This window comes from Rana temporaria, chromosome 5, assembly GCF_905171775.1.
Source record: "Rana temporaria chromosome 5, aRanTem1.1, whole genome shotgun sequence".
Classification (NCBI taxonomy): domain Eukaryota; kingdom Metazoa; phylum Chordata; class Amphibia; order Anura; family Ranidae; genus Rana; species Rana temporaria.
In genome coordinates this window covers 428318272-428345712 of record NC_053493.1, presented here as the reverse complement: position 1 = coordinate 428345712, position 27441 = coordinate 428318272, and the positions used below count along the sequence as shown (strand labels likewise).

Genomic DNA, 27441 nt, shown 5'->3' with positions numbered 1-27441 from the left:
GGGGTACACATCAGAGCGGAGGGCGGAGTGGTTGCTGGACACATGACATCAGGGCAGAGAGGGGGGGGGGGACACATCAGAGCGGAGGGCTGAGTGGTTGCTGGACACATGACATCAGGGCAGAGAAGGGGGGGGGACACATCAGAGCGGAGGGCGGAGTGGTTGCTGGACACATGACATCAGGGCAGAGAGGGGGGGGGGTACACATCAGAGCGGAGGGCTGAGTGGTTGCTGGACACATGACATCAGGGCAGAGAGGGGGGGGGGACACATCAGAGCGGAGGGCGGAGTGGTTGCTGGACACATGACATCAGGGCAGAGAGGGGGGGGGTACACATCAGAGCGGAGGGCTGAGTGGTTGCTGGACACATGACATCAGGGCAGAGAAGGGGGGGGGACACATCAGAGCGGAGGGCGGAGTGGTTGCTGGACACATGACATCAGGGCAGAGAGGGGGGGGGGGACACATCAGAGCGGAGGGCTGAGTGGTTGCTGGACACATGACATCAGGGCAGAGAGGGGGGGGGTACACATCAGAGCGGAGGGCGGAGTGGTTGCTGGACACATGACATCAGGGCAGAGAGGGGGGGGGGTACACATCAGAGCGGAGGGCTGAGTGGTTGCTGGACACATGACATCAGGGCAGAGAGGGGGGGGGGACACATCAGAGCGGAGGGCGGAGTGGTTGCTGGACACATGACATCAGGGCAGAGAGGGGGGGGGGGGGTACACATCAGAGCGGAGGGCTGAGTGGTTGCTGGACACATGACATCAGGGCAGAGAGGGGGGGGGGACACATCAGAGCGGAGGGCTGAGTGGTTGCTGGACACATGACATCAGGGCAGAGGGGGGGGGGGGACACATCAGAGCGGAGGGCGGGGGGGGGGGACACATCAGAGCGGAGGGCGGAGTGGTTGCTGGACACATGACATCAGGGCAGAGGGGGGGGGGGTACACATCAGAGCGGAGGGCGGAGTGGTTGCTGGACACATGACATCAGGGCAGAGAGGGGGGGGGTACACATCAGAGCGGAGGGCGGAGTGGTTGCTGGACACATGACATCAGGGCAGAGAGGGGGGGGGACACATCAGAGCGGAGGGCTGAGTGGTTGCTGGACACATGACATCAGGGCAGAGGGGGGGGGGGGACACATCAGAGCGGAGGGCGGGGGGGGGGGACACATCAGAGCGGAGGGCGGAGTGGTTGCTGGACACATGACATCAGGGCAGAGGGGGGGGGGTACACATCAGAGCGGAGGGCGGAGTGGTTGCTGGACACATGACATCAGGGCAGAGAGGGGGGGGGGTACACATCAGAGCGGAGGGCGGAGTGGTTGCTGGACACATGACATCAGGGCAGAGGGGGGGGGGGGGACACATCAGAGCGGAGGGCGGAGTGGTTGCTGGACACATGACATCAGGGCAGAGAGGGGGGGGGGACACATCAGAGCGGAGGGCGGGGGGGGGGGACACATCAGAGCGGAGGGCTGAGTGGTTGCTGGACACATGACATCAGGGCAGAGAGGGGGGGGGGTACACATCAGAGCGGAGGGCTGAGTGGTTGCTGGACACATGACATCAGGGCAGAGGGGGGGGGGGGTACACATCAGAGCGGAGGGCTGAGTGGTTGCTGGACACATGACATCAGGGCAGAGGGGGGGGGGGGGTACACATCAGAGCGGAGGGCTGAGTGGTTGCTGGACACATGACATCAGGGCAGAGGGGGGGGGGACACATCAGAGCGGAGGGCGGGGGGGGGGGGACACATCAGAGCGGAGGGCGGAGTGGTTGCTGGACACATGACATCAGGGCAGAGGGGGGGGGGGGGGTACACATCAGAGCGGAGGGCTGAGTGGTTGCTGGACACATGACATCAGGGCAGAGGGGGGGGGGGGGTACACATCAGAGCGGAGGGCTGAGTGGTTGCTGGACACATGACATCAGGGCAGAGGGGGGGGGGGGGGTACACATCAGAGCGGAGGGCTGAGTGGTTGCTGGACACATGACATCAGGGCAGAGGGGGGGGGGGGGTACACATCAGAGCGGAGGGCTGAGTGGTTGCTGGACACATGACATCAGGGCAGAGAGGGGGGGGGACACATCAGAGCGGAGGGCTGAGTGGTTGCTGGACACATGACATCAGGGCAGAGAGGGGGGGGGACACATCAGAGCGGAGGGCGGGGGGGGGGGGACACATCAGAGCGGAGGGCGGAGTGGTTGCTGGACACATGACATCAGGGCAGAGAGGGAGGGGGGGGGGGACACATCAGAGCGGAGGGCGGGGGGGGGGACACATCAGAGCGGAGGGCTGAGTGGTTGCTGGACACATGACATCAGGGCAGAGAGGGGGGGGGGGACACATCAGAGCGGAGGGCGGGGGGGGGGACACATCAGAGCGGAGGGCTGAGTGGTTGCTGGACACATGACATCAGGGCAGAGAGGGGGGGGGACACATCAGAGCGTAGGGCTGAGTGGTTGCTGGACACATGACATCAGGGCAGAGAGGGGGGGGGGACACATCAGAGCGGAGGGCGGGGGGGGGGGACACATCAGAGCGGAGGGCGGAGTGGTTGCTGGACACATGACATCAGGGCAGAGAGGGAGGGGGGGGGGGGACACATCAGAGCGGAGGGCGGGGGGGGGGACACATCAGAGCGGAGGGCTGAGTGGTTGCTGGACACATGACATCAGGGCAGAGGGCGGGGGGGGGGACACATCAGAGCGGAGGGCTGAGTGGTTGCTGGACACATGACATCAGGGCAGAGGGGGGGGGGGGGTACACATCAGAGCGGAGGGCTGAGTGGTTGCTGGACACATGACATCAGGGCAGAGGGGGGGGGACACATCAGAGCGGAGGGCGGGGGGGGGGGACACATCAGAGCGGAGGGCGGGGGGGGGGGGGACACATCAGAGCGGAGGGCGGGGGGGGGGACACATCAGAGCGGAGTGGTTGCTGGACTGTACAGCAAAGGGAAGTTTTTTTCTAGATTTCGGTCCAGGAGATATTTTAATGATCCGGATTTTGCCGCTCCCACTACCCTGGCGCTCTAGGCAGCCGCCTGACTTGCCTATGCCTAGCGCCCACCCTGAGTACAATACACAAAAGAGAGACAATTAGCTGGAGGAGAGGACATTCAGCAGTGAAAGAGTCACAATTAACCCTTTGGGCTCAGAATACAATCTGGTACATCCAATGGTAACGAGCCATTCTGTCCTTCGTATGTCCCTCTGTATGATGATTATCGATGTCCCGGCGGAATACATATATATATATATATACATAGGTCCGTTACATTATTTCTTCTGAAGGATGGAGGGTGACGGATCGGAGCGATCGAATGATAACCGCTAATGCCACTTACACGCGCTCACAATTTCCCACAACAAATGTTCCATGGGAGCTTTCCAACCGTGTGTACGCTCCATCGGACATTTGCTGACGGAATTTCCGACTACAAAAATCTGAGAGCTGCTTGTTAAATTTTCCGACAACAAAATCCGACCGCGTGTAGACAATTCCACGCATGCTCAGAATCAAGTACTAGACGGAATCGCTCGGTCTGGTAAAACTCGCGTTCGTAATGAAGAGCGCACATTCGCCTCGCTGCGACCGACTGAAAAACACGAATCGTCTCTCACCAAACTTCTACTAACACGACTGGTATGGAACTTCCCTTTTCTAGTGCCGGCGTACTTCTCGTGCGTCACGACGTCACCGGGGTACGTCTTGTGCGTCACAACGTCACCGGGGTACGTCTTGTGCGTCACAACGTCATCGGCGTACGTCTCGTGCGTCATCGCGTACGTCTTGTGCGTCACAACGTCATCGGCGTACGTCTTGTGCGTCATGACGTTCATGGCGTTCGGAATTTCTGACAATATTTGTGCCCGTGTGTATGCGAGACAAGTTTCAGCCGACATTCCGTCTGAAAAGAATCCACCGTTTTCTTTTCGAAATTTCTGATCGTCTGTACGCGGCATTAGAGTGGATGTTGGAGGACTCCGAGGTGTTCTTGGAAGACTCCGAGGTGTTCTTAGGAGACTCCGAGGTGTTCTTAGACTCCGAGGTGTTCTTGGAAGACTCCGAGGTGTTCTTAGGAGACTCCGAGGTGTTCTTAGACTCCGAGGTGTTCTTAGGAGACTCTGAGGTGTTCTTAGGAGACTCCGAGGTGTTCTTAGGAGACTCCGAGGTGTTCTTGGAAGACTCCTCTGTGTTCTTGGAAGACTCCTCGGTGTTCTTGGAAGACTCCTCGGTGTTCTTGGGAGACTCCGAGGTGTTCTTGGGAGACTTCGAGGTGTTCTTAGGAGACTCCGAGGTGTTCTTAGGAGACTTCGAGGTGTTCTTAGACTCCGAGGTGTTCTTAGGAGACTCTGAGGTGTTCTTAGGAGACTCCGAGGTGTTCTCAGGAGACTCCGAGGTGTTCCAGAGAAGATGGAAAGTTTTGTGTCCCGGGTGAAAGGGGGAGGGGAAAACACTGGTAGACCATTGGGACGTCATGTGACAAAGTATAATAGGGAGTGTCCTCCGTCCTATTGGAGGAATCTTCTTTCAGAGGTCACATGGAACATCTCCCATTGGTCAGTCATTACAAAGGCTTGGGGGGGAGGGGTCACAGAACAATCTCTGATTGGCTGATTCTCTGGATGTTTCTGTTCTCAGCCCAGCAAGATGAAGAGGAAGTTCTCCTCCTTCTTTAAAAGTTTGGTGATTGAGTTGGATAAAGATTTATATGGACCTGACAATCACCTGGTAGAGGTGAGTGTCCCACGTGTCACCTGTCTGGGGGGGAGTGTCCCATGTGTCACCTGTCTGGGGGGAGTGTCCCATGTGTCACCTGTCTGGGGGGGGTGTCCCATGTGTCACCTGTCTGGGGGGGGAGTGTCCCATGTGTCACCTGTCTGGGGGGGAGTGTCACCTGTCTGGGGGGGGTGTCCCACGTGTCACCTGTCTGGGGAGGAGTGTCCCACGTGTCACCTGTCTGGGGGGGAGTGTCCCACGTGTCACCTGTCTGGGGGGGAGTGTCCCACGTGTCACCTGTCTGGGGGGGAGTGTCCCATGTGTCACCTGTCTGGGGGGGGAGTGTCCCACGTGTCACCTGTCTGGGGGGGAGTGTCCCATGTGTCACCTGTCTGGGGGGGAGTGTCCCATGTGTCACCTGTCTGGGGGGGAGTGTCCCATGTGTCACCTGTCTGGGGGGGAGTGTCCCATGTGTCACCTGTCTGGGGGGGGAGTGTCCCATGTGTCACCTGTCTGGGGGGGAGTGTCCCATGTGTCGCCTGTCTGGGGGGGAGTGTCCCATGTGTCACCTGTCTGGGGGGGGAGTGTCCCATGTGTCACCTGTCTGGGGGGGAGTGTCCCATGTGTCACCTGTCTGGGGAGGAGTGTCCCATGTGTCACCTGTCTGGGGGGGAGTGTCCCATGTGTCACCTGTCTGGGGGGGAGTGTCCCATGTGTCACCTGTCTGGGGGGGAGTGTCCCATGTGTCACCTGTCTGGGGGGGGGAGTGTCCCATGTGTCACCTGTCTGGGGGGGAGTGTCCCATGTGTCACCTGTCTGGGGGGGGAGTGTCCCATGTGTCGCCTGTCTGGGGGGTGTGTCCCCTGTGGGGGGGGGTGTGTCCCCTGGGGGGGTCCCCTGTCTGGGGGGGGTGAAGTGTGCTGGGGTGTCCCTCTGGTGATGGGCTTTTCCTTTCAGTGGCACAGAACCCCGAGCACTCAGGAGACGGACGGCTTCCAGGTGAAGCGCCCCGGAGATGTCAGTGTGCGCTGCACTTTACTGCTGATGCTGGACTACCAGGTAATCCTTCTGTCACCCCGATGTGTCCCCACATCACATATTATAGTACCCTCCTCTGTACCTACCTCTGTACCTTCCTCTGCACCCACCTCTACCCACCTCTGTACCCTCCTCTGCACCCACCTCTGTACCCTCCTCTGTACCCACCTCTGTACCCACCTCTGTACTCTCCTCTGTACCTACCTCTGTACCCTCCTCTGTACCCACCTCTGTACCCTCCTCTGTACCCACCTCTGTACCCTCCTCTGTACCCACCTCTGTACTCTCCTCTGTACCTACCTCTGTACCCTCCTCTGTACCCACCTCTGTACCCTCCTCTGTACCCACCTCTGTACCCTCCTCTGTACCCACCTCTGTACCCACCTCTGTACCCACCTCTGTACCCTCCTCTGTACCCACCTCTGTACTCTCCTCTGTACCCTCCTCTGTACCTACCTCTGTACTCTCCTCTGTAACCTCCTCTGTACTCTCCTCTGTAACCTCCTCTGTACCTACCTCTGTATTCACCTCTGTACCCAAATCCAAAATATTCTGGTGACTTCCTATCTCCTTCTTCTCCTCACAGCCACCGCAGTTCAAGTTGGACCCGCGTCTCGCCCGTCTGCTGGGAATCCACACCCAGACCCGAGCGATCATCATCCAGGCCCTCTGGCAATATATCAAGACCAACAAACTCCAGGACTGTCATGACAAGGAGTATATCACCGGGGACAAGTACTTCCAGCAGGTAGGTCCCCCCGTCCCCGTCCCTCCCCCCGGGGACAAGTACTTCCAGCAGGTCGGTCCCCCCCCGTCCCCGTCCCTCCCCCCGGGGACAAATATTTCCAGCAGGTCGTTCTTTGTGAATCCAGCCCCAGCCTCACTAAGATACGGCGCCATAGCGTATCTGAGATACGCTACGCCCGCACAAACTTACGGCGGGCTATCTGAGTCTAGCCCATTCTTTTTTAATGTGTGTCTTTTGTGTTTTTGTTGGTTTCTCTTAGTAAATACAATTCTCTTTGACACATTTTTCTCTCTTCTATATTTTTCCAGATATTTGACTGTCCACGACTGAAGTTCTCTGAGATTCCCCAAAGACTGACAAACTTGCTCCTTCCTCCAGACCCCATCGTTATAAACCATGTAATCAGGTGAGTTTTCTCCATTCTCTGGGAATCCTCCCCTCCCCCAGCTGCAAGGCCCGGGACCGCACTGTCCTATACGGTGTTGGGGGAGAGATCTCCAGGCAAAGTGTAGAAGTCCGTTATGTTTCCATGCGGTTCCTTGCCTCATAGTCCTCTCTGCTTCTGATCGGGAGGGGCTTGTCTCCTGTCCTCCTCCTCGGGTGTCCTTAGTTTTGGTCTGATGTGTAGACCTCGATAACGATTGTGTGACATCTACATGAAACTTTCCTCCGACCCCCACATTCATACGCTGGAAGGAAAGGCCAAGACGTATGTTCAGTAACGGGGTTCCATGTTGTTCATGGGCGGCGTCTCAGGCGGGCATTCCATCCATTGTGTTCTCTTAGAAAGTTGGGAATGTCTGTAGATCTCGGGACACTTCCCCAGATATCTGTCACATGTTAATGATGTCTGTGCAGCGTGGATCCCACTGACCAAAAGAAGACCGCATGTTATGACATCGATGTGGAAGTAGAGGATCCTCTGAAGGGCCAGATGAGCAGTTTTCTGCTGTCCACAGCAAACCAACAGGAGATCTCAGCATTGGACAACAAGGTAAGGCCGCTGGGATGAGCTGTGGCCCCTACTATAGAGAATTGGGTGACCCTTGGGGCCCTTTGTCTCCCACAGATACTAGACTCCATTCTTCCAGTTCCCACTGACCCCAATGATAGGAAACTTGCCACCCCCCATACAAAAGACACATTGTTTACTCCCAATGGCTACAGTCTGCCCACCGGAAAGTTTGAAAGACCGTAAACTTGCCCCTTGTTCAGAAAAAGGGATTTTTGTACTCACCGTAAAATCCATTTCTCTGAGTTCATAGACGGACACAGCATCCTTTGACCTTAGGGTTATGTTCTTCCTACCAGGAGATTTTAGGCAGAATTCTTACAGCACTTAAGGTGTTAAAACTTTCCTTCATGCCGCTCCTCCCAGGGGGCGTGGCTCCCCCAGGCATAACCCACACCCTGCTCCAGCAGCTTCAGTTCGTAACAAGCAGTACAAACCAAGGAGGGGTGGGTGCTGTGTCCGTCTATGAACTCAGAGAAATGGATTTTACGGTGAGTACAAAAATCCCTTTTTCTCTTTCGTTCATAGACGGACACAGCATCCTTTGACCTTAGGGACGTCCCCAAGCAGTGTAAAAAAAAAACGAGGGGTGGGAAAAATAACACAGCAAACAACAGGTTACACCCCAAACAAAACCGGAGTTACTCAACGGAGGAACTCCAACCTTAAACTGCCGCCTGTAACACCCTGCGGCCGAAGGAGGCATCAGAAGATGCACTCACATCCACCTTATAAAACTTTGAAAAAGTGTGGACCGACGACCAGGTCGCAGCCTTACACACCTGTAACACAGAGGCTTGGTGTCGGAAAGCCCAGGAGGCTCCAATCGCCCTGGTCGAATGCGCCGTGACCCGAAAGGGAGGCGCCCGCCCCTTCAGGGCGTAGGCCTGAAGCACAACCTGTCGGATCCACCTGGAAATGGTGGCCGACGAGACTGCCAGGCCCTTACTGGGACCGGACACAGACACGAACAGCGAGTCCGACTTCCGGAACGGAGCTGTCGCCGACAAGTAAACTCGAAGGGCCCGAACCACATCCAGAGAATGTAAAACGGCTTCCTTCGGGTTCTTCGGCTGAGGACATAATGATGGAACAACAATGTCCTCGTTAATGTGAAAGGCCGAAACGACCTTCGGAAGAAAAGAAGGTCGCGGGCGCAGCACCGCCTTATCCTGATGGATGACCAAGTAGGGGGCCTTGCAAGACAAGGCCGCCAGTTCAGACACTCGTCTGATAGAGGTAATAGCTACCAGAAAGACCACCTTCTGCGACAAAGTCAGCAAGGGGATCTCCCGAATGTCCTCAAAGGGGGCACGCTGAAGCGCCGAGAGGACCAAGTTCAAGTCCCAAGAAGGCAGCAGAGGGCGCACCGGGGGGGCCACATGCCGGACCCCCTGCACAAACGTGCGAACCAAAGAGTGCGCTGCCACGGGACGCTGAAAATAAACAGCCAGAGCAGAAATCTGACTTGATCGTGCTCAAGGCAAGAGCCTGGTCCACTCCCCGCTGTAGGAACAGCAGGATCCGGGACACCACGTAAGTACGGGGGTGCCACTTCATCTCCTCACACATAGAGATGTATGCTTTCCATGTACGATGATAAATTTTTCGAGAAGTGGACTTCCGTGCACGCATCATGGTAGAGATTACCGGGCCCGACAGGCCCCGGTCCTTCAGTACCTGGTTCTCAACAGCCACGCCGTTAAAGCCAGTGACCGTAAAGCAGGATGGAAGATCGGGCCCTGAGACAGGAGATCTTCCCTCAGAGGCAGGCGCCAGGGGGCGTTTGCTACCAGACGTATCAGGTCCGCGTACCAAGAGCGACGCGGCCAATCTGGGGCGATCAGGATCGTTGGAATCCCTTCGGCTTCCACCCTGCGCAGCAGGCGGGGTAGGAGCCTTAGAGGAGGGAAGGCGTAAATCAGGTGATATTGACCCCAGGGAGCCTCTGACGCGTCTGCCCACGGGTCCCTTGACCTGGCCACAAACCGTGGCACCTTCCGATTGAGACGGGACGCCAGAAGGTCCACGTCTGGAGTGCCCCATTTTTGGCACAGGATCTGAAAAACCTCCGGGTGGAGAGACCACTCCCCTTGATCCAGAGTCGTGCGACTTAGGAAGTCGGCTTGCCAATTCAGAACTCCCGGAATGTATACCGCTGACAGGGCCGGAACGGACCTTTCGGCCCACCGAAGTATGTGAGCGACCTCCGTCGCCGCGGCCGAGCTCCTTGTGCCGCCCTGATGATTGACGTATGCCACGGCCGTGGCGTTGTCGGACTGGATCCTGACAGGACGGCCCTGCAGCTCCAGGGACCACCTGACAAGGCACAGCTTGATCGCTCGGAGCTCCAGGATATTGATCGGCAGGCGGGACTCCTCCTGAGTCCAGCGCCCCAGGGCTGACTGGGTGCCCCAGACGCCCCCCCAGCCGAAGAGGCTGGCATCCGTCGTGACCACTGTCCAGCGGCACGGAAGAAAAGACTTCCCGGACCGAAGCACCGGAGACGTCAGCCACCATGCCAGGGAAGACTTGGCCAGATGGCTCAACCGAATCTGGCGATCCAGAGAAGATGGGACCCTGTCCCATCGTGACAGAATCTCCTTCTGTAGTACCCTGGTGTGGAATTGGGCATACGGAACCGCCTCGAAGGAGGCCACCATCAGACCCAGAACCCGCATGCAGAAACGAAGAGATGACCACTTCTGGGTCGACAACTGTCTCACTGCAGATTGCAGGGTCCGTAGTTTTTCCGATGGGAGGAACACTTTTGCCTCCCCCGAATCCAAAACCAGCCCCAGGTGTTCCAGCCTCTGGGACGGAACCAACACTGATTTTTTGAGATTCAGAAGCCAGCCGAACTCCTGCAGAGTCCGACACGTGATGGACACGTCCTCCTCTAACTCTGAGCTTGAAGAAGTGATTAAAGATGAAGTGGGACGCCTGCTAATAGTGAAAGGTATATTAAACCAACAGAAGACCACGTTGGTGAATATTTATCTACCGAACATCGATCAGATAAATTACTTGGAATCATGTCTACAATTGGTCCACCAACACAGGGAGGGCATACTGGTGATTGGGGGAGACCTTAATCTAGCCCTGGATCCTATAAAGGACACTTCGAAAGGTGTCTCTCATCTGTCATATATTAAACTAAGGAAGGCTAAAAAACTCCTACAAGAATTACAACTGATCGATAGTTGGAGGATGACTCATATACAGGAGAGGGATTACACGTTCTACGCAGCTAGACACGGTTCATATACAAGAATCGACTATGTCTTTATACCAAAAAATCTAGTGACATCTTTAGTGGATGCTAATATTGGAACTTTTTCACTCTCAGATCATGCTCCAACAGATTGTACAATAAAATGGGGAGCCGATGATAAGAAGGAGTGGCAGTGGAAAATAAACGATACACTACTGAAAGACAGGATGTACGAAGAGAAAATAAAGGAAAAATTAGATTTTTTTTTTGAAACAAATGATACAGAGGAAACAACCCCTTTCTGTCTGTGGGAAACGCATAAATGCGTAATGAGAGGTAATCTTATTGCAATGGGAGCACATAGGAAAAAGATGCTAAACGAACAGATAGACATACTGTTTAAACGAGTGGGGGAGCTTGAAACTGTACATAAAAAATCCCAGGCCGAAGCAATAGAACAGGAACTGGATGCGACTCGAGAAAAATTGAACCTGCTGCTGATAGATAAGGCTAAAGCCAAACTAACAAGGGGGAGAAGAACATTTTACGAGTTTGGGAATAAACCAGGTAGAACATTAGCAAATGCTCTGAAAGGAGTGCATACAGGTAATCATATAACACAAATTAAGGCCTCTAATGACGAAATGGTTAATACTCCGCAAGAAATCGTAAATTGTTTTAAAGAATATTATGAGAAACTATACCAGTTAGAGGATAAAATGACCGCAGAGAAGGAACATGAGAAATTAGAAAAAGCCAGGGAATATATTAAAGACACTCTGATGCCAAAAATATCGGAAGAAAAAGCAAAGAAAATAGACGAACCAATTACGATAAAGGAATTTTCGGATGCCCTAAAAACACTAAAATTGGGCAAAGCACCAGGCCCTGACGGGTTTAGTCTAACATATTATAGGATGTTCTCGGAGAAACTAGCACATAGATTTATAACAGCTTTCAACTCCCTGCGGGAAGGAAAAAAAATACCAAATGAAACATTGCTGGCACATATAGTAGTTATTCCCAAAGAAGGGAAGGATCCCTCTCAATGTGCCAGCTATCGTCCCATATCATTGCTGAACGTGGACCTAAAGGTATTTACAAAAATTTTAGCCCAAAGGATAATAGAATGTATATCAGACCTGATACATCCTGACCAAGTGGGATTTATACCAGGTAGGGAGGGAAGAGAGAATACACAGCGAGTGGTAAACGCAATATATCTAGCTCAAAAAGAAAAAAAGCCAATGATATTAGTAGCCAGTGATGCAGAAAAAGCGTTCGACCGCGTTGAATGGCTGTTTCTAAAAGCAACGCTGCAACACATTGGATTAGGAGAAGGGAGGATGAGCTGGTTTACGAATTTATATTCACATCCAAGTGCGAAAGTTAAAATAGAAGGTAAAACATCCGAACCATTCGATATTCGAAATGGGACAAGACAGGGATGCCCACTATCACCCATAATTTTTGTTTTGACAATGGAGCCTTTCCTAAGGAAAATACGTGCTAATGTAAATATTAGGGGAGTAGCAACAAAGGAAGAGGTACAGAAAGTGGCGGCATACGCGGACGATTTAATTTTTTTTATAACATCCCCAGTCATTTCTCTACCTCCCCTAATGGCAGAAATAGGAGAATATGGAAGTCTGTCCAACTTCAAAGTTAACTATGGGAAAACAGAGGCACTAGGAATAGAAGTAAAAGTGGAAATATTGGAGCAGATTAAAACTCATTTTGACTTTGGGTGGACAGACTCCCATGTAACCTATCTGGGAACAAAGATAACAGGAAACCTGAATAGACTATTCGAAGTTAATCATGTATCATTGGCCAGGCGAATAAAATCAGACCTAGATAGATGGGACAAAGGAATATTCACATGGTTCGGGCGGACAAACATATTAAAGATGAACGTGCTTCCAAAAATGTTATATCTAATACAGGCCTTGCCAATTAAGATTCCACAAAGTTTCTTAAGAGATCTAAGATCAAGATTTCTGAAATTCATCTGGGCAGGGAAACCAGCTAGGGTAAGTAGAACTATTTTGGCACTACCTAAGGGAGAAGGAGGGATTGGATTCCCAGATTTAATAAAATACCAGGAAGCAGCACACCTAACTAAAGTAGTGGAGTGGTGCGGACAGAATAAAAAACCCTCGATAAGAATGGAACAAGCGACAGTAGAGGTCCCACTAGAAGGAATGGCATGGATCCCAGACAGCGAAAATAACAACAGAGATAAAGAAACATCCAATGATAGGAGCTACCAGACAGATTACTAAAAAGATTTTTGAAAGAACGATGATATCAAAATACCCTAGCCCAATGACACCGGTTTTAGGGACGATGGCTTTTCAAGTAGGATTGATAGACCCAAGGTTTAAGGCCTTGCGACAGAGGGGGATAAGTAGAATTATACATTTCTCAAAAGATAATCGACTGATGACAAGGAGAGAGATTGAAAGAGAAGGTATACCAGAACTAGACTTTCTAAGGCAGCTTCAATTAGAAGCATTCCTTCGAATAAAGGCAGACACCTTCTCAGAAGTAAGACCCCCGTCTAAATTCGAACGGATTTGTCTGGATGGGAACATGGTAAGACACTCTCTGTCTTATTTTTATGCAACGTTAATTAAACTAGACAGACCACAAGAATTTACGTTCATACGAGCTTGGGAGAGAGATCTTGGACTAACATTTTCCCAAGAACAAAAAGACAGGATATTTCGATTTACCCATAAGGCGTCAGTGGCTAGTAAGTATGAGGAAGGGGGATACAAAATACTAACAAGATGGTACAGAACGCCAGCAGTATTACACCGAATATATCCAGAGACTTCAGATATCTGCTGGAGATGTCTCGAAGCGGAAGGGACACTAGTACATATCTGGTGGGAATGCAGGAAAATAAAAGAATTTTGGAAAACGATAATAGAAACAATTAATATAATCACGGGAATTAACTTAACGGATAAACCATCGACAGTTCTATTACTAGACATCCCACTGTCATCGGAAAAATATAAAAACTCGCTGATAAGACATCTTATTATAGCAGCTAGAGCGTGTATCCCCGCCCTGTGGAAACAGGAGACTCCTCCATCGAAAGCACAATGGCTTGCAAAAGTAGCAGAGATACAATTAATGGAAAATCTAACATTGGCATTGAAAGACCAAGATGAGAGATACCAGGCGATATGGGCTCCTTATGTGAGATACAGGGAGGGGTAGGGGGACGGGAGGATGCGAATGGCCAGCAGAAAATTTTGGTGTTCTTGTTTTTTTTTTTTTTTTTTTTTTTTTAGGTGGGTGGTAAGGGGAGGGGGGATAACGGGTAACAAAAGATAGAAAGAAAGTGAGGAAAACGGAAAGTATTATGATTACAGGATAAAAGTGGGAGGAGGATTAGGAGGTATATATCCATCTCACTCCCAATTTTCTGATAATATTGAAATGTTATATGCTGTAATGCGTAATTCTTGAAATAAACAAAGAATTGAGAAAAAAAAGAAGCTCTCAGGAGAAGGTCGTCCAGGTATCCCACGATAGCGATCCCTCGCTGCCTTAGCAAGGCCAGGATCGGGGCGAGCACCTTGGTGAACACCCGTGGTGCCGACGCCAGCCCGAACGGGAGGGCCACGAATTGATAGTGGTCCTCCCCGATCGCAAAACGCAGATACCTTTGGTGACTTGTGCAAACGGGGGCATGCAGGTATGCGTTCATGATGTCCAAGGACGCCATGAAGTCCCCCTGGTGGAGGGCCGCTATGATAGAACGGACCGACTCCATCCTGAATCGCTGCACCTTGACAAAGCAGTTGAGGGCCTTTAGGTCCAGGACAGGGCGAACCCCTCCCTTCTTGGGAACCACAAACAGATTGGAGTAGAACCCCCGAAACCGTTCCAGCGAGGGAACCGGCACAACCACCCCTCTGTCCAGAAGATCCTGGACAGCCCCAGACAGGGCTAGCCGACGATCCGGAGGAAGCTGGAGGTTGGATGGAAAAAATCTGTTTGGGGGACAAGAGAGGAACTCTATCTTGTACCCCGAGGCGACCACCTCGCAAACCCAACGGTCGGTCAGAAGAGAGTTCCACCGATCCGCGAAGTCGTGAAGCCGTCCCCCCACCCGAGACCCGGGCGGGGGCAGACCTTCATGCGGAAGCAGGCTTGTCCGCAGGCTTGTTTGGTTTGGTAAACCAGGGGCGCTTACGCCCGGCAGCAGGGGCTTTTGCCCCTTGCGGACCTTTTCCAGCCGCGCTGGGCGCACGAAAAAACCGCTTAGGGGTAGTAAAAGTAGGACCTTGCTTGCGGCGAGGTTCCTTACCCTTCCCCGACTGAGGGAGCAAGGTGCTCTTACCTCCAGTGGCATCCTTAATGATGTCATCCAGGGATGCCCCAAAGAGCCGTCCGCCCTTAAAGGGCAAATCCACCAAGGCCTTTTTCGAGGACTGGTCAGCCGACCAGCACTTCAGCCATATAAGGCGGCGCAGAACCACTGCGTAGACAGAAGCCCTGGAAAGCAAAGGAATCGAATCCATAGCCGCCTCACAGAGAAACTTCTGACCCTGAATCAACTGCTCAGCCAGGTCCCTAGAGGACTCGGAAGCACCCTGGACCTCCAGATCCTGCAGCAGGAGCTTCGCCCTTTCAGTTAGCGTCTGAGCAACCAGGGCGCCGGCCAGAGCCGGCCTTACCGCCGAACCCACCACCGAGAACAGGGAGCGGGCCACGGCCTCCACTCTCCTATCAGCGGGGTCCTTGAAAGCAGGAGCCCCCTCCACAGGCAACGTAGTAGCCTTACTCAGTCTGGACACAGGAGGGTCCACCGACGGAGGAGTGACCCACTTTTTTAAAAAGTCCTCCTCCAGGGGGTAACGGGTAGCAAAGCTTTTTGGAACAGTAAAAGCCTTTTGCGGTGTATCCCATTCCTTATACAACAAATTGTCCAAATAAGAAACACAAGGGAATACCTTAGCGGTACGCGGTGGTTTGCGGAATCCAAAAGGGACTGACACCGCTGGTGTCTCCGCCACATCCTCTAAATGAAGAGTCTCACGTACCGCAGTAATAAGAGCTCCAACAAATTCCTTGTCAGCAGACTCCGCAGCAGAGTCATCCTCGCTGTCCATGTGGGTTAAGCCCGCATCCTCTGACATGACAGAACCAGAAGCATCAGATTCTGCGTCAGAGATATCCCCAGAAACAGCCTCCGGGGGGGGGGCGCTTTTTACCCCCCAACCGAGCACTGGCAGCTTCAAACCTGGTGAGAAAAGATTCCAGGACAGCCGACACCGATTCAACAGATGTGGCAGGGGAAGGGGCGCTAAGGGTTAATTCCGGCATTGTGAGGAATGAGGGGCCTGATTCAGGCTCCATATTGCAGCTGCCGTGTCACCCCCACTGCCAATGGCAGGAAAAAAGTCCCCCACAGGTCACCTCCCGGCCGCTAGAGCACAGTCTGGGGCCCCCTGAGACTCACCACCCCCCTGGTACAGCGCGGTCTGTGAAGGACAAGTGTGTGCTGAGGAGAAGCTGCAGCGCTGCGTCTGTCCCCTCAGATGATTCGCGGTCTTTTTTCCCCGCCGAAACGGCCACTAGAGGCCGAACTAGTGCTGAAAACGGCGCAGGCCACAAGAAAATGGCCGCCGAATAATACAAGCGCGGCTCCGGCAAAATGGCCGCCGTTGCGCAGTTTTAAAAAGACAGTATACCCAAAAATGACAGTACACCAAAACAGCACACAGCACACACAAAAATGCCCAAAATGTCCACCACAGTCCCCTGCAGTGACACAGAACAGCCCCAGCCATACCCGAGTGAAAAAAATATGAGCCCCAGGGAAAAAAACCCCCTGCACAGCCGTCACCCAAAGGGGGAAGGAGGGAGAGGAATAAGGGAGAGAGGAAAGCAGGGGAAAACCCTCAGTCGACCTCCCAAGGGAAAACATTCCAGCCAGACCACTTACCTGAGTAAGGGGCCACTACTTACCTGTCCTGCGACTACCCGGCTGGAGGTATCCCAGACAGAACCAACGTCCGCGAACGGCATGGTTGTCAGCCAGACACACTGTGACAAAGCCATAGAGACCGGTCATATGTGTGCCCTAGAACCGAAGTTCCCCGGCCGCCCCTGGAGCAATGGGGCCTGTCGTGGACGTTCCAAAGCTGAGCTGAGGGCCGGCACACGCTCGAAGGCCGAACCTGGGGGGACTACAAGGGTCGAGGACCCAGCCTGTCACCCAGTCGGCTGTTGATAGAAGAATCGCAGGATTCAAAAATAAAATAAAAAAGCGAGGAAAAAACTCGCAAAATGCAAAAAAATTTGCAAGAAAAAACTCCAGAGTCCAGGACTCCAGAGAGAGCCTGACTCTCCTGACGGTTAGGCAGAAACAAACTGAAGCTGCTGGAGCAGGGTGTGGGTTATGCCTGGGGGAGCCACGCCCCCTGGGAGGAGCGGCATGAAGGAAAGTTTTAACACCTTAAGTGCTGTAAGAATTCTGCCTAAATCTCCTGGTAGGAGGAACATAACCCTAAGGTCAATGAAGGCTGTGTCCGTCTATGAACGAAAGAGAAAGTTTGGAGACCCATAGAGGAATAACCAATAGGATTCTGGCAGAAGGTTCAACCCTTCCAAAACCTTAACCCTAACATTTCCCAACCCCAACATTTCCCAACTCCAACACTTCCCAACATCTCCATCCCGACACTTCCCAACCCCTCTCAACTCCAAAACTTCCAAACTATCCCAACTCCTCCCAATCCCAACCTTTCCCAACCCCAACGCGTTCAAACTACATATAACTTCTCCCAACACTCCCTCCCAACCCCAACATTACCCAACCCAAACACTTCCCGAAATCTCCTAACTGACACATTCAAACCCTCCCAACTCCAACACTTCCAAACCATCCCATCCTCCAAAGATTCCAAACTGTCCCAAACCCATACATGCCAACTCCTACCAACACTTCCCAACATTTCCCAACTCCAACACTTCCCAACATCTCCAACCCGACACTTCCCAACCCCTCTCAACTACAAAACTTCCAAACTATCCCAACGCCAATATATCCCAACACTTCCCAACCTTTCCCAACCCCAACACTTTCAACTCCTCCCAACCCCAACGCTTTCAAACTATGCCTAACTTCTCCCAACACTCCCTCCCAACCCCAACATTTTCCAACCCAAACACTTCCCGAAATCTCCTAACTGACACATTCAAACCCAACACTTCCCAACCCCTCTCAACTCCAAAACTTCCAAACTATCCCAACCTTTCCCAACACTTTCAAATGATCCCAACTCCTCCCAACCCCAACGCTTTCAAACTATGCCTAACTTCTCCCAACATTCTCTCCCAACCCCAACATTACCCAACCCAAACACTTCCCAAAATCTCCTAACTGACACATTCAAACCCAACACATCCCAAACCCTCCCAACACTTCCAAACGATCCCAATCCCAACCTTTCCCAACCCCAACGCTTTCAAACTACGCCTAGCTTCTCCCAACACTCCCTCCCAACGCCAACATTACCCAACCCAAACACTTCCCAACATCTCCAACCCGACACTTCCCAACCCCTCTCAACTCCAAAACTTCCAAACTATCCCAACGCCAATATATCCCAACACTTCCCAAACTTTCCCAACCCCAACACTTTCAAATGATCCCAACTCCTCCCAACCCCAACGCTTTCAAACTATGCCTAACTTCTCCCAACCCCAACATTACCCAACCCAAACACTTCCCGAAATCTCCTAACTGACACATTCAAACCCGACACTTCCCAACCCCTCTCAACTCCAAAACTTCCAAACTCCAATATTTCCCAACCCCAACACTTTCAAACTACACCTAACTTCTCCCAACACTCCCTCCCAACCCCAACATTATTCAACCCAAACACTTCCCAAAATCTCCTAACTGACACATTTAAACCCGACACTTCCCAAACCCTCCCAATTCCAACACTTCCAAACTATCCCAAACCCCTCTCAAACCAACACTTCCCAATCCCAACACTTTCAAACCATCCCATACTCCCAAAGATTCCAAACTGTCCCAAACCCATACATCCCATCTCCTACCAACACTTCCCAACCTTTCCCAACTCCAACACTTCCAAACTATCCCAACCCCAATATATCCCAATTCCCCCAATCCCTCTCAAACCAACACTTTCCAACCCTTCCCAACTCCAAGGCCTCGTACACACGACAGAGATTCTCGGCAGAATTCGCCGAGAAACTCGGTCAAAACCCGGATTCTGCCGAGAATCTCTGTCGTCTGTACAGTTTTGGCTCGATGGAGCCGCCGAGGAACTCGACGAGAAAATAGAGAACATGTTCTCTATTTTCTTGTTGTCCTCGTTCTTCTATGGGAGAAGCCGGCCCGCCGAGCTCCTCGGCGGCTTCATCCCAAAACTCGACGAGGAACTCGACGTGCCAAGCACGTCGAGTTCCTCTGTCGTGTGTACGGGGCCTAACACTTCCAAACCATCTTATCCTCCAAAAATCCTAAACTGTCCCAACTCCTCCCAACACTTCCCAACTCCAGCACTTCCAAACCATCCTATCCTCCAAAAATCCTAAACTGTCCCAACTTCTCCCAACACTTCCCAACTCCAGCACTTCCAAACCGTCACAACACTTCCCAAATCCTTCCCAACCCCAACACTTCCAAACTGTACCAATCCCAACCCCTCCCAAACCCTCCTAACCCCAACATTCCCAAACCCTACCACCCTGCTGTGTCCTCTGGGATGATATCCGTTTCCACTAGCTGAAATATCATTGTTCTCATTGTGATCTTCTAGTCTGATTTCTATCTGATTCTTCATCTCTAGATCCATGAGACCATTGAATCCATCAACCAACTGAAAATTCAGCGAGATTTCATGTTAAGCTTTTCTAGAGATCCAAAAGGATATATCCAAGATTGGCTTCTGTCCCAGAGCCGAGACCTCAAAGTAAGAGAACAAAGTGTTGTCTACCTGACCTGATCTCCACTATGACTGCTCTACCTATCGCAATGTGTGACCCCGCCTATCGCAATGTGTGACTCCGCCTATCGCAATGTGTGACCCCGCCTATCGCAATGTGTGACCCTGCCTATCGCAATGTGTGACCCCGGTTATCGCAATGTGTGACCCCGCTTATCGCAATGTGTGACCCCGCCTATCGCAATGTGTGACCCCGCCTATCGCAATGTGTGACCCCGCCTATCGCAATGTGTGACCCCGCCTATCGCAATGTGTGACTCCGCCTATCGCAATGTGTGACCCCGCCTATCGCAATGTGTGACCCTGCCTATCGCAATGTATGACCCCGCCTATCGCAATGTGTGACCCCGCCTATCGCAACCCCGCCTATCGCAATGTGTGACCCCGCCTATCGCAATGTGTGACCCCGCTTATCGCAATGTGTGACCCCGCTTATCGCAATGTGTGACCCCGCCTATCGCAATGTGTGACCCCGCTTATCGCAATTTGTGACCCCGCCTATCGCAATTTGTGACCCCGCCTATCGCAATGTGTGACCCCGCTTATCGCAATGTGTGACCCCGCTTATCGCAATGTGTGACCCCGCCTATCTCAATGTGTGACCCCGCCTATCGCGATGTGTGACCCCGCCTATCGCAATGTGTGACCCCGCTTATCGCAATGTGTGACCCCGCTTATCGCAATGTGTGACCCCGCCTATCGCAATGTGTGACCCCGCCTATCTCAATGTGTGACCCCGCCTATCGCGATGTGTGACCCCGCCTATCTCAATGTGTGACCCCGCCTATCGCAATGTGTGACCCCACCTATCGCAATGTGTGACCCCGCCTATCGCAATGTGTGACCCCGCTTATCGCAATGTGTGACCCCGCCTATCGCAATGTGTGACCCCGCTTATCGCAATGTGTGACCCCGCTTATCGCAATGTGTGACCCCGCCTATCGCAATGTGTGACCCCGCCTATCGCAATGTGTGACCCCGCCTATCGCAATGTGTGACCCCGCCTATCGCAATGTGTGACCCCGCTTATCGCAATGTGTGACCCCGCTTATCGCAATGTGTGACCCCGCTTATCGCAATGTGTGACCCCGCCTATCGCAATGTGTGACCCCGCCTATCGCAATGTGTGACCCCGCTTATCACAATGTGTGACCCCGCCTATCACAATGTGTGACCCCGCTTATTGCAATGTGTGACCCCGCTTATCGCAATGTGTGACCCCGCTTATCTCAATGTGTGACCCCGCCTATCGCAATGTGTGACCCCGCTTATCACAATGTGTGACCCCGCCTATCACAATGTGTGACCCCGCTTATTGCAATGTGTGACCCCCCCTATCGCAATGTGTGACCACGCTTATCGCAAGGTGTGACCCCGCCTATCGCAATGTGTGACCCCGCTTATAGCAATGTGTGCCCCCGCCTATCGCAATGTGTGACCACGCTTATCGCAATGTGTGACCCCGCCTATCGCAATGTGTGACCCCGCTTATTGCAATGTGTGACCCCGCCTATCGCAATGTGTGACCCCGCCTATCGCAATGTGTGACCACGCTTATCGCAATGTGTGACCCCGCCTATCGCAATGTGTGACCCCGCTTATTGCAATGTGTGACCCCGCCTATCGCAATGTGTGACCCCGCCTATCGCAATGTGTGACCCCGCTTATCGCAATGTGTGCCCCCGCCTATCACAATGTGTGACCCCGCCTATCTCAATGTGTGACCCCGCTTATCGCAATGTGTGACCCCGCCTATCGCAATGTGTGACCCCGCCTATCACAATGTGTGACCCCCGCCTATCGCAATGTGTGACCCCGCCTATCGCAATGTGTGACCCCGCCTATCGCAATGTGTGACCCCGCTTATCGCAATGTGTGACCCCGCTTATCCCAATGTGTGACCCCGCCTATCGCAATGTGTGACCCCGCCTATCGCAATGTGTGACCCCGCCTATCGCAATGTGTGACCCCGCCTATCGCAATGTGTGACCCCCCCTATCGCAATGTGTGACCCCGCCTATCGCAATGTGTGACCCCACTTCCTCTATTCTCTTTTTAGATCATGACTGATGTAGTGGGGAATCCAGAACAGGAACGGAGAGCCGACTTCTACCAGGAGCCCTGGTCACAGGAGGCGGTCAGCCGCTACTTCTACTGCAAGGTGAGATATCCTAATCCTATGGTGGTTCTCTATGAGCAGGAGAATCCAAATCTTATCCAAAAAGTCATTATGAGAAAATCTAATCCAAGAGACAAACCAACGGGACGTGAAAGGATCTACACATACTGGTCCCTCACCGCTGTCTGAGCACCATCCATATCCATTGCATTACAAAAGCAGGAATCAAAATGGCCATTAGAGCTTGTGTACCTATAGAGGAAGTTCGGCATGGCCGTCTCCATGGAGCTTGTGTACCTGTAGAGGAAGTTCAGCATGGCCGTCTCCATGTAGCTTGTGTACCTATAGAGGAAGTTGGGCATGGCCGTCTCCATGGAGCTTGTGTACCTATAGAAGAAGTTCAGCATGGCCGTCTCCATGTAGCTTGTGTACCTATAGAGGAAGTTCAGCATGGCCGTCTCCATGTAGCTTGTGTACCTATAGAGGAAGTTGGGCATGGCCGTCTCCATGTAGCTTGTGTACCTGTAGAGGAAGTTCAGCATGGCCGTCTCCATGTAGCTTGTGTACCTATAGAGGAAGTTCAGCATGGCCGTCTCCATGTAGCTTGTGTACCTATAGAGGAAGTTGGGCATGGCCGTCTCCATGTAGCTTGTGTACCTATAGAGGAAGTTGGGCATGGCCGTCTCCATGGAGCTTGTGTACCTATAGAGGAAGTTGGGCATGGCCGTCTCCATGTAGCTTGTGTACCTATAGAGGAAGTTGGGCATGGCCGTCTCCATGTAGCTTGTGTACCTATAGAGGAAGTTGGGCATGGCCGTCTCCATGGAGCTTGTGTACCTATAGAGGAAGTTGGGCATGGCCGTCTCCATGTAGCTTGTGTACCTATAGAGGAAGTTCAGCATGGCCGTCTCCATGTAGCTTGTGTACCTATAGAGGAAGTTCAGCATGGCCGCCCGTCTCCATGTAGCTTGTGTACCTATAGAGGAAGTTGGGCATGGCCGTCTCCATGGAGCTTGTGTACCTGTAGAGGAAGTTCAGCATGGCCGTCTCCATGTAGCTTGTGTACCTATAGAGGAAGTTGGGCATGGCCGTCTCCATGGAGCTTGTGTACTTATAGAAGAAGTTCAGCATGGCCGTCTCCATGTAGCTTGTGTACCTATAGAGGAAGTTCGGCATGGCCGTCTCCATGGAGCTTGTGTACCTATAGAAGAAGTTCGGCATGGCCGTCTCCATGTAGCTTGTGTACCTATAGAGGAAGTTGGGCATGGCCGTCTCCATGTAGCTTGTGTACCTATAGAGGAAGTTGGGCATGGCCGTCTCCATGTAGCTTGTGTACCTATAGAGGAAGTTGGGCATGGCCGTCTCTATGGAGCTTGTGTACCTAGAGAGGAAGTTTGGCATGGCCGTCTCCATGTAGCTTGTGTACCTATAGAGGAAGTTCAGCATGGCCGTCTCCATGGAGCTTGTGTGCCTATAGAGGAAGTTCGGCATGGCCGTCTCCATGGAGCTTGTGTACCTATAGAGGAAGTTGGGCATGGCCGTCTCTATGGAGCTTGTGTACCTATAGAGGAAGTTCAGCATGGCCGTCTCCATGTAGCTTGTGTACCTATAGAAGAAGTTGGGCATGGCCGTCTCCATGTAGCTTGTGTACCTATAGAGGAAGTTCAGCATGGCCGTCTCCATGTAGCTTGTGTACCTATAGAAGAAGTTCAGCATGGCCGTCTCCATGTAGCTTGTGTACCTATAGAGGAAGTTGGGCATGGCCGTCTCCATGTAGCTTGTGTACCTATAGAGGAAGTTGGGCATGGCCGTCTCTATGGAGCTTGTGTACCTATAGAGGAAGTTCGGCATGGCCGTCTCCATGTAGCTTGTGTACCTATAGAAGAAGTTCAGCATGGCCGTCTCCATGTAGCTTGTGTACCTATAGAGGAAGTTCAGCATGGCCGTCTCCATGGAGCTTGTGTACCTATAGAGGAAGTTCAGCATGGCCGTCTCTATGTAGCTTGTGTACCTATAGAGGAAGTTCAGCATGGCCGTCTCCATGGAGCTTGTGTACCTATAGAGGAAGTTCAGCATGGCCGTCTCCATGGAGCTTGTGTACCTATAGAGGAAGTTCAGCATGGCCGTCTCTATGTAGCTTGTGTACCTATAGAGGAAGTTGGGCATGGCCGTCTCCATGTAGCTTGTGTACCTATAGAGGAAGTTCAGCATGGCCGTCTCCATGGAGCTTGTGTACCTATAGAGGAAGTTCAGCATGGCCGTCTCTATGTAGCTTGTGTACCTATAGAAGAAGTTCAGCATGGCCGTCTCCATGGAGCTTGTGTACCTATAGAGGAAGTTGGGCATGGCCGTCTCCATGTAGCTTGTGTACCTATAGAGGAAGTTCAGCATGGCCGTCTCCATGTAGCTTGTGTACCTATAGAAGAAGTTCAGCATGGCCGTCTCCATGTAGCTTGTGTACCTATAGAGGAAGTTGGGCATGGCCGTCTCCATGTAGCTTGTGTTCCTATAGAGGAAGTTGGGCATGGCCGTCTCCATGGAGCTTGTGTACCTATAGAAGAAGTTCAGCATGGCCGTCTCCATGTAGCTTGTGTACCTATAGAGGAAGTTCGGCATGGCCGTCTCCATGTAGCTTGTGTACCTATAGAGGAACTTGGGCATGGCCGTCTCCATGGAGCTTGTGTACCTATAGAGGAAGTTCAGCATGGCCGTCTCCATGTAGCTTGTGCACCTATAGAGGAAGTTCGGCATGGCCGTCTCCATGTAGCTTGTGTACCTATAGAGGAAGTTCGGCATGGCCGTCTCCATGTAGCTTGTGTACCTATAGAAGAAGTTCAGCATGGCCGTCTCCATGTAGCTTGTGTACCTATAGAAGAAGTTGGGCATGGCCGTCTCTATGGAGCTTGTGTACCTATAGAAGAAGTTCAGCATGGCCGTCTCCATGTAGCTTGTGTACCTATAGAAGAAGTTGGGCATGGCCGTCTCCATGTAGCTTGTGTACCTATAGAGGAAGTTCGGCATGGCCATCTTCATATGTTTCCTGTGCTATAGATAGAAAGGTTCTAAGGTCTCATGATGTTTTGTTGTATATCTTACACATCGATGGCTCTCGAAACTTCTCCTCCCTAAAACACCGTTCAGTTTAGGGACCCCAAACTTCTCCTCGTGGAATCTATAGGCTGTTTGGTAGGTTTCCATGGAAGGACTCACCTTTCTGTCATCTCTTTCAGATCCAGCAGAGAAGACAAGAATTGGAGCAATCTCTGGGGGTTCGAAACACATAATTCCAGAACCGCTCGTCCCAGTATTGGGGTCCTTTATGGCCCTTACTCCTGACCAATCCACAAAGGACAAGTACCACGACTCCCCAATGCCGCCTCGTCCCGGGCTCTCTGCATGCCTCTCTCTCTCCAACACTTTACTCCTAAGAGACATTCTTACCGATACAATGCTTGAGCTGCCTGAGAAGTGCCAATCCATGTTCTAGAAGTATTACTGACCATTGTGTAAACAAGGGTCCGGAACCTCAGAACCGAGCCCACAATGCATCTGGACTAAGCCGGAGCTGCAAGAGGACAGGGGAGGGACCTTTCCGTTAAGGGTCCTCCAGGCGGCTTACCCCCTCCAGGCAGGAGAGTTACCCCCTCTAGGCAGGAGAGTTACCCTCTCTAGGCAGGCTACCCTCTCTAGGCTGGTGACCCTCTCTAGGCAGGTAACCCCCTCCAGACAGGAGAGTTACCCCCTCCAGGCAGGAGAGTTACCCCCTCCAGGCAGGAGAGTTACCCTCTCTAGGCAGGAGAGTTACCCTCTCTAGGCAGGTGGCCCTCTCTAGGCTGGTGACCATCTCTAGGCTGGTGACCCTCTCTAGGCTGGAGAGTTACCCTCTCTAGGCAGGTTACCCCCTCCAGACAGGAGAGTTACCCCCTCCAGGCAGGAGAGTTACCCCCTCTAGGCGGGCTACCCTCTCTAGGCAGGAGAGTTACCCTCTCTAGGCAGGTGACCCTCTCTAGGCTGGTGACCCTCTCTAGGCTGGAGAGTTACCCTCGCTAGGCAGGTGCTCCCCTCCAGGCAGGTTACCCTCTCCAGGGGGATGCAACCTCCAGGCAGGATACCCTCTTCAGTATTATTTTTGTGTATATAGGGACAGCAGTCACATGTCTCCCCCCACAGCGCTGACCGAGAAATGAAGGGACTCACAACGTTATTTTCTACATCAGAAGTGATTTACGTTTTTACTTTTGTATAAAAAAATACAATTTGCTTTATAGAAGAATTTCTTTCCACTCCCGAAATCTGGCCGGAAGATTTCCCAAATAATCCCCATCCCCCGATAACTGGAGGGTGAGATCCCAATAACCGGGGAGCGAGATTCCAATATCCGGAGTGAGGTTCCAATAACCGAGGGCGAGATTCCGATATCCGGAGTGAGATCCCAATAACCGAGGGCGAGATTCCAATATCCGGAGTGAGATCCCAATAACCGGGAGCGAGATTCCGATATCCAGAGTGAGATCCCAATAACCCGGGGGCGAGATTCCGATATCCGGAGTGAGATCCCAATAACCGGGGGCGAGATTCTGATAACCGGGGAGAGAGATTCCCATATGGAGACCCGTCTGCCTACAGGAAGCAATCACGAAAGGGACAATCCCTGGGACACGATCTGATATATGAAGACGATCGCTCCCGTAGTCAACATTCCTGAGTCAATGCTCAATGTGTTTATAATTGCCCAAAGATCTGATCCAAACCCAAAAAGTTCTGTCCAAGTCACCCCTCCCCCACCAGCATAAAGACCCAAATGATGTAATCCAGACCCAAAAAGCTACGCCCGAGTCACCACCCCCTCCCCACAACAAAGACCCAAATGATGCAATCCAGACCAAAAAAAGGCTCTTTCATAGCCCCCCCTGCCCCAGTGGGCGAGCTTATTCCATGTCTCTCTGGGTTTCCCGGCCATGTGGGTGAGTGGTCAGCACAGGGTGGGTTAGTGGGGCTGTTAGTTAGAACTGTGCAGGTAGATAGGACTGTGGTTACCGGTGTAGCTGCTATGTGTGTAGAGTCACTAAGTGACATTGAAATAAATTCATTTCTACCAACGTGTCCGACTCCATTGTATGAGAGATGGGGGCGGGATTTCTGTATGAATGGAATAATAAATCATTGATCGAAGGAAATGTCAGTCTGATGAAATCCTGAGCACACCGATCTGTGGTGTCCTTCCGGATCACACATGAAGAGGTTCACTGTGAGTTGTTCAGGGCCGTTGGGTTATACTGCCGCTTTCCAGAGGCCAGACAACGGCTCTTGGGTGCCATTTTTGTTGGTGGTCTCTGAGAATTTACATCTCTCCAGAAACAAACCCGATCCGAAAACCTCCTTCTTCTTAGTTCCATAAAGATTTATTGAAAAATGGAAAGGTGAGTTCACATAATATAAGAAATATGAGCAAATGGTGAGAAGAATCAGAACCGGCATATGAGACATCAGAAGCGGCATACGAGACGTCAGAACCGGCATACGAGACGTCAGAACCGGCATATGAAAGATCAGAACCGG

At 52.3% G+C, this 27441-nt stretch overlaps 1 protein-coding gene across 5 annotated transcripts in view; it reads left to right on the top strand.

Annotated features, from left to right (window-relative positions):
• SMARCD3 (SWI/SNF related, matrix associated, actin dependent regulator of chromatin, subfamily d, member 3) overlaps positions 1–26981 on the top strand; it is a 105644-nt gene extending 78663 nt beyond the window's left edge. For 4 of the 5 annotated variants that reach the window (XM_040355455.1, XM_040355456.1, XM_040355454.1 and 1 more), the window contains exons 6-13: positions 4660–4755; positions 5695–5796; positions 6362–6523; positions 6832–6929; positions 7382–7517; positions 19608–19730; positions 21823–21924; positions 25113–26981. In XM_040355455.1, coding sequence (XP_040211389.1) covers positions 4660–4755; positions 5695–5796; positions 6362–6523; positions 6832–6929; positions 7382–7517; positions 19608–19730; positions 21823–21924; positions 25113–25166 — 873 coding nt within the window. In that variant the 3' untranslated portion in view covers positions 25167–26981. The remainder of the gene's footprint in view (positions 1–4659; positions 4756–5694; positions 5797–6361; positions 6524–6831; positions 6930–7381; positions 7518–19607; positions 19731–21822; positions 21925–25112) is intronic. The other variant, XR_005749594.1, reaches the window with a different exon arrangement.
• The last annotated feature ends 460 nt before the right edge of the window (positions 26982–27441 follow it).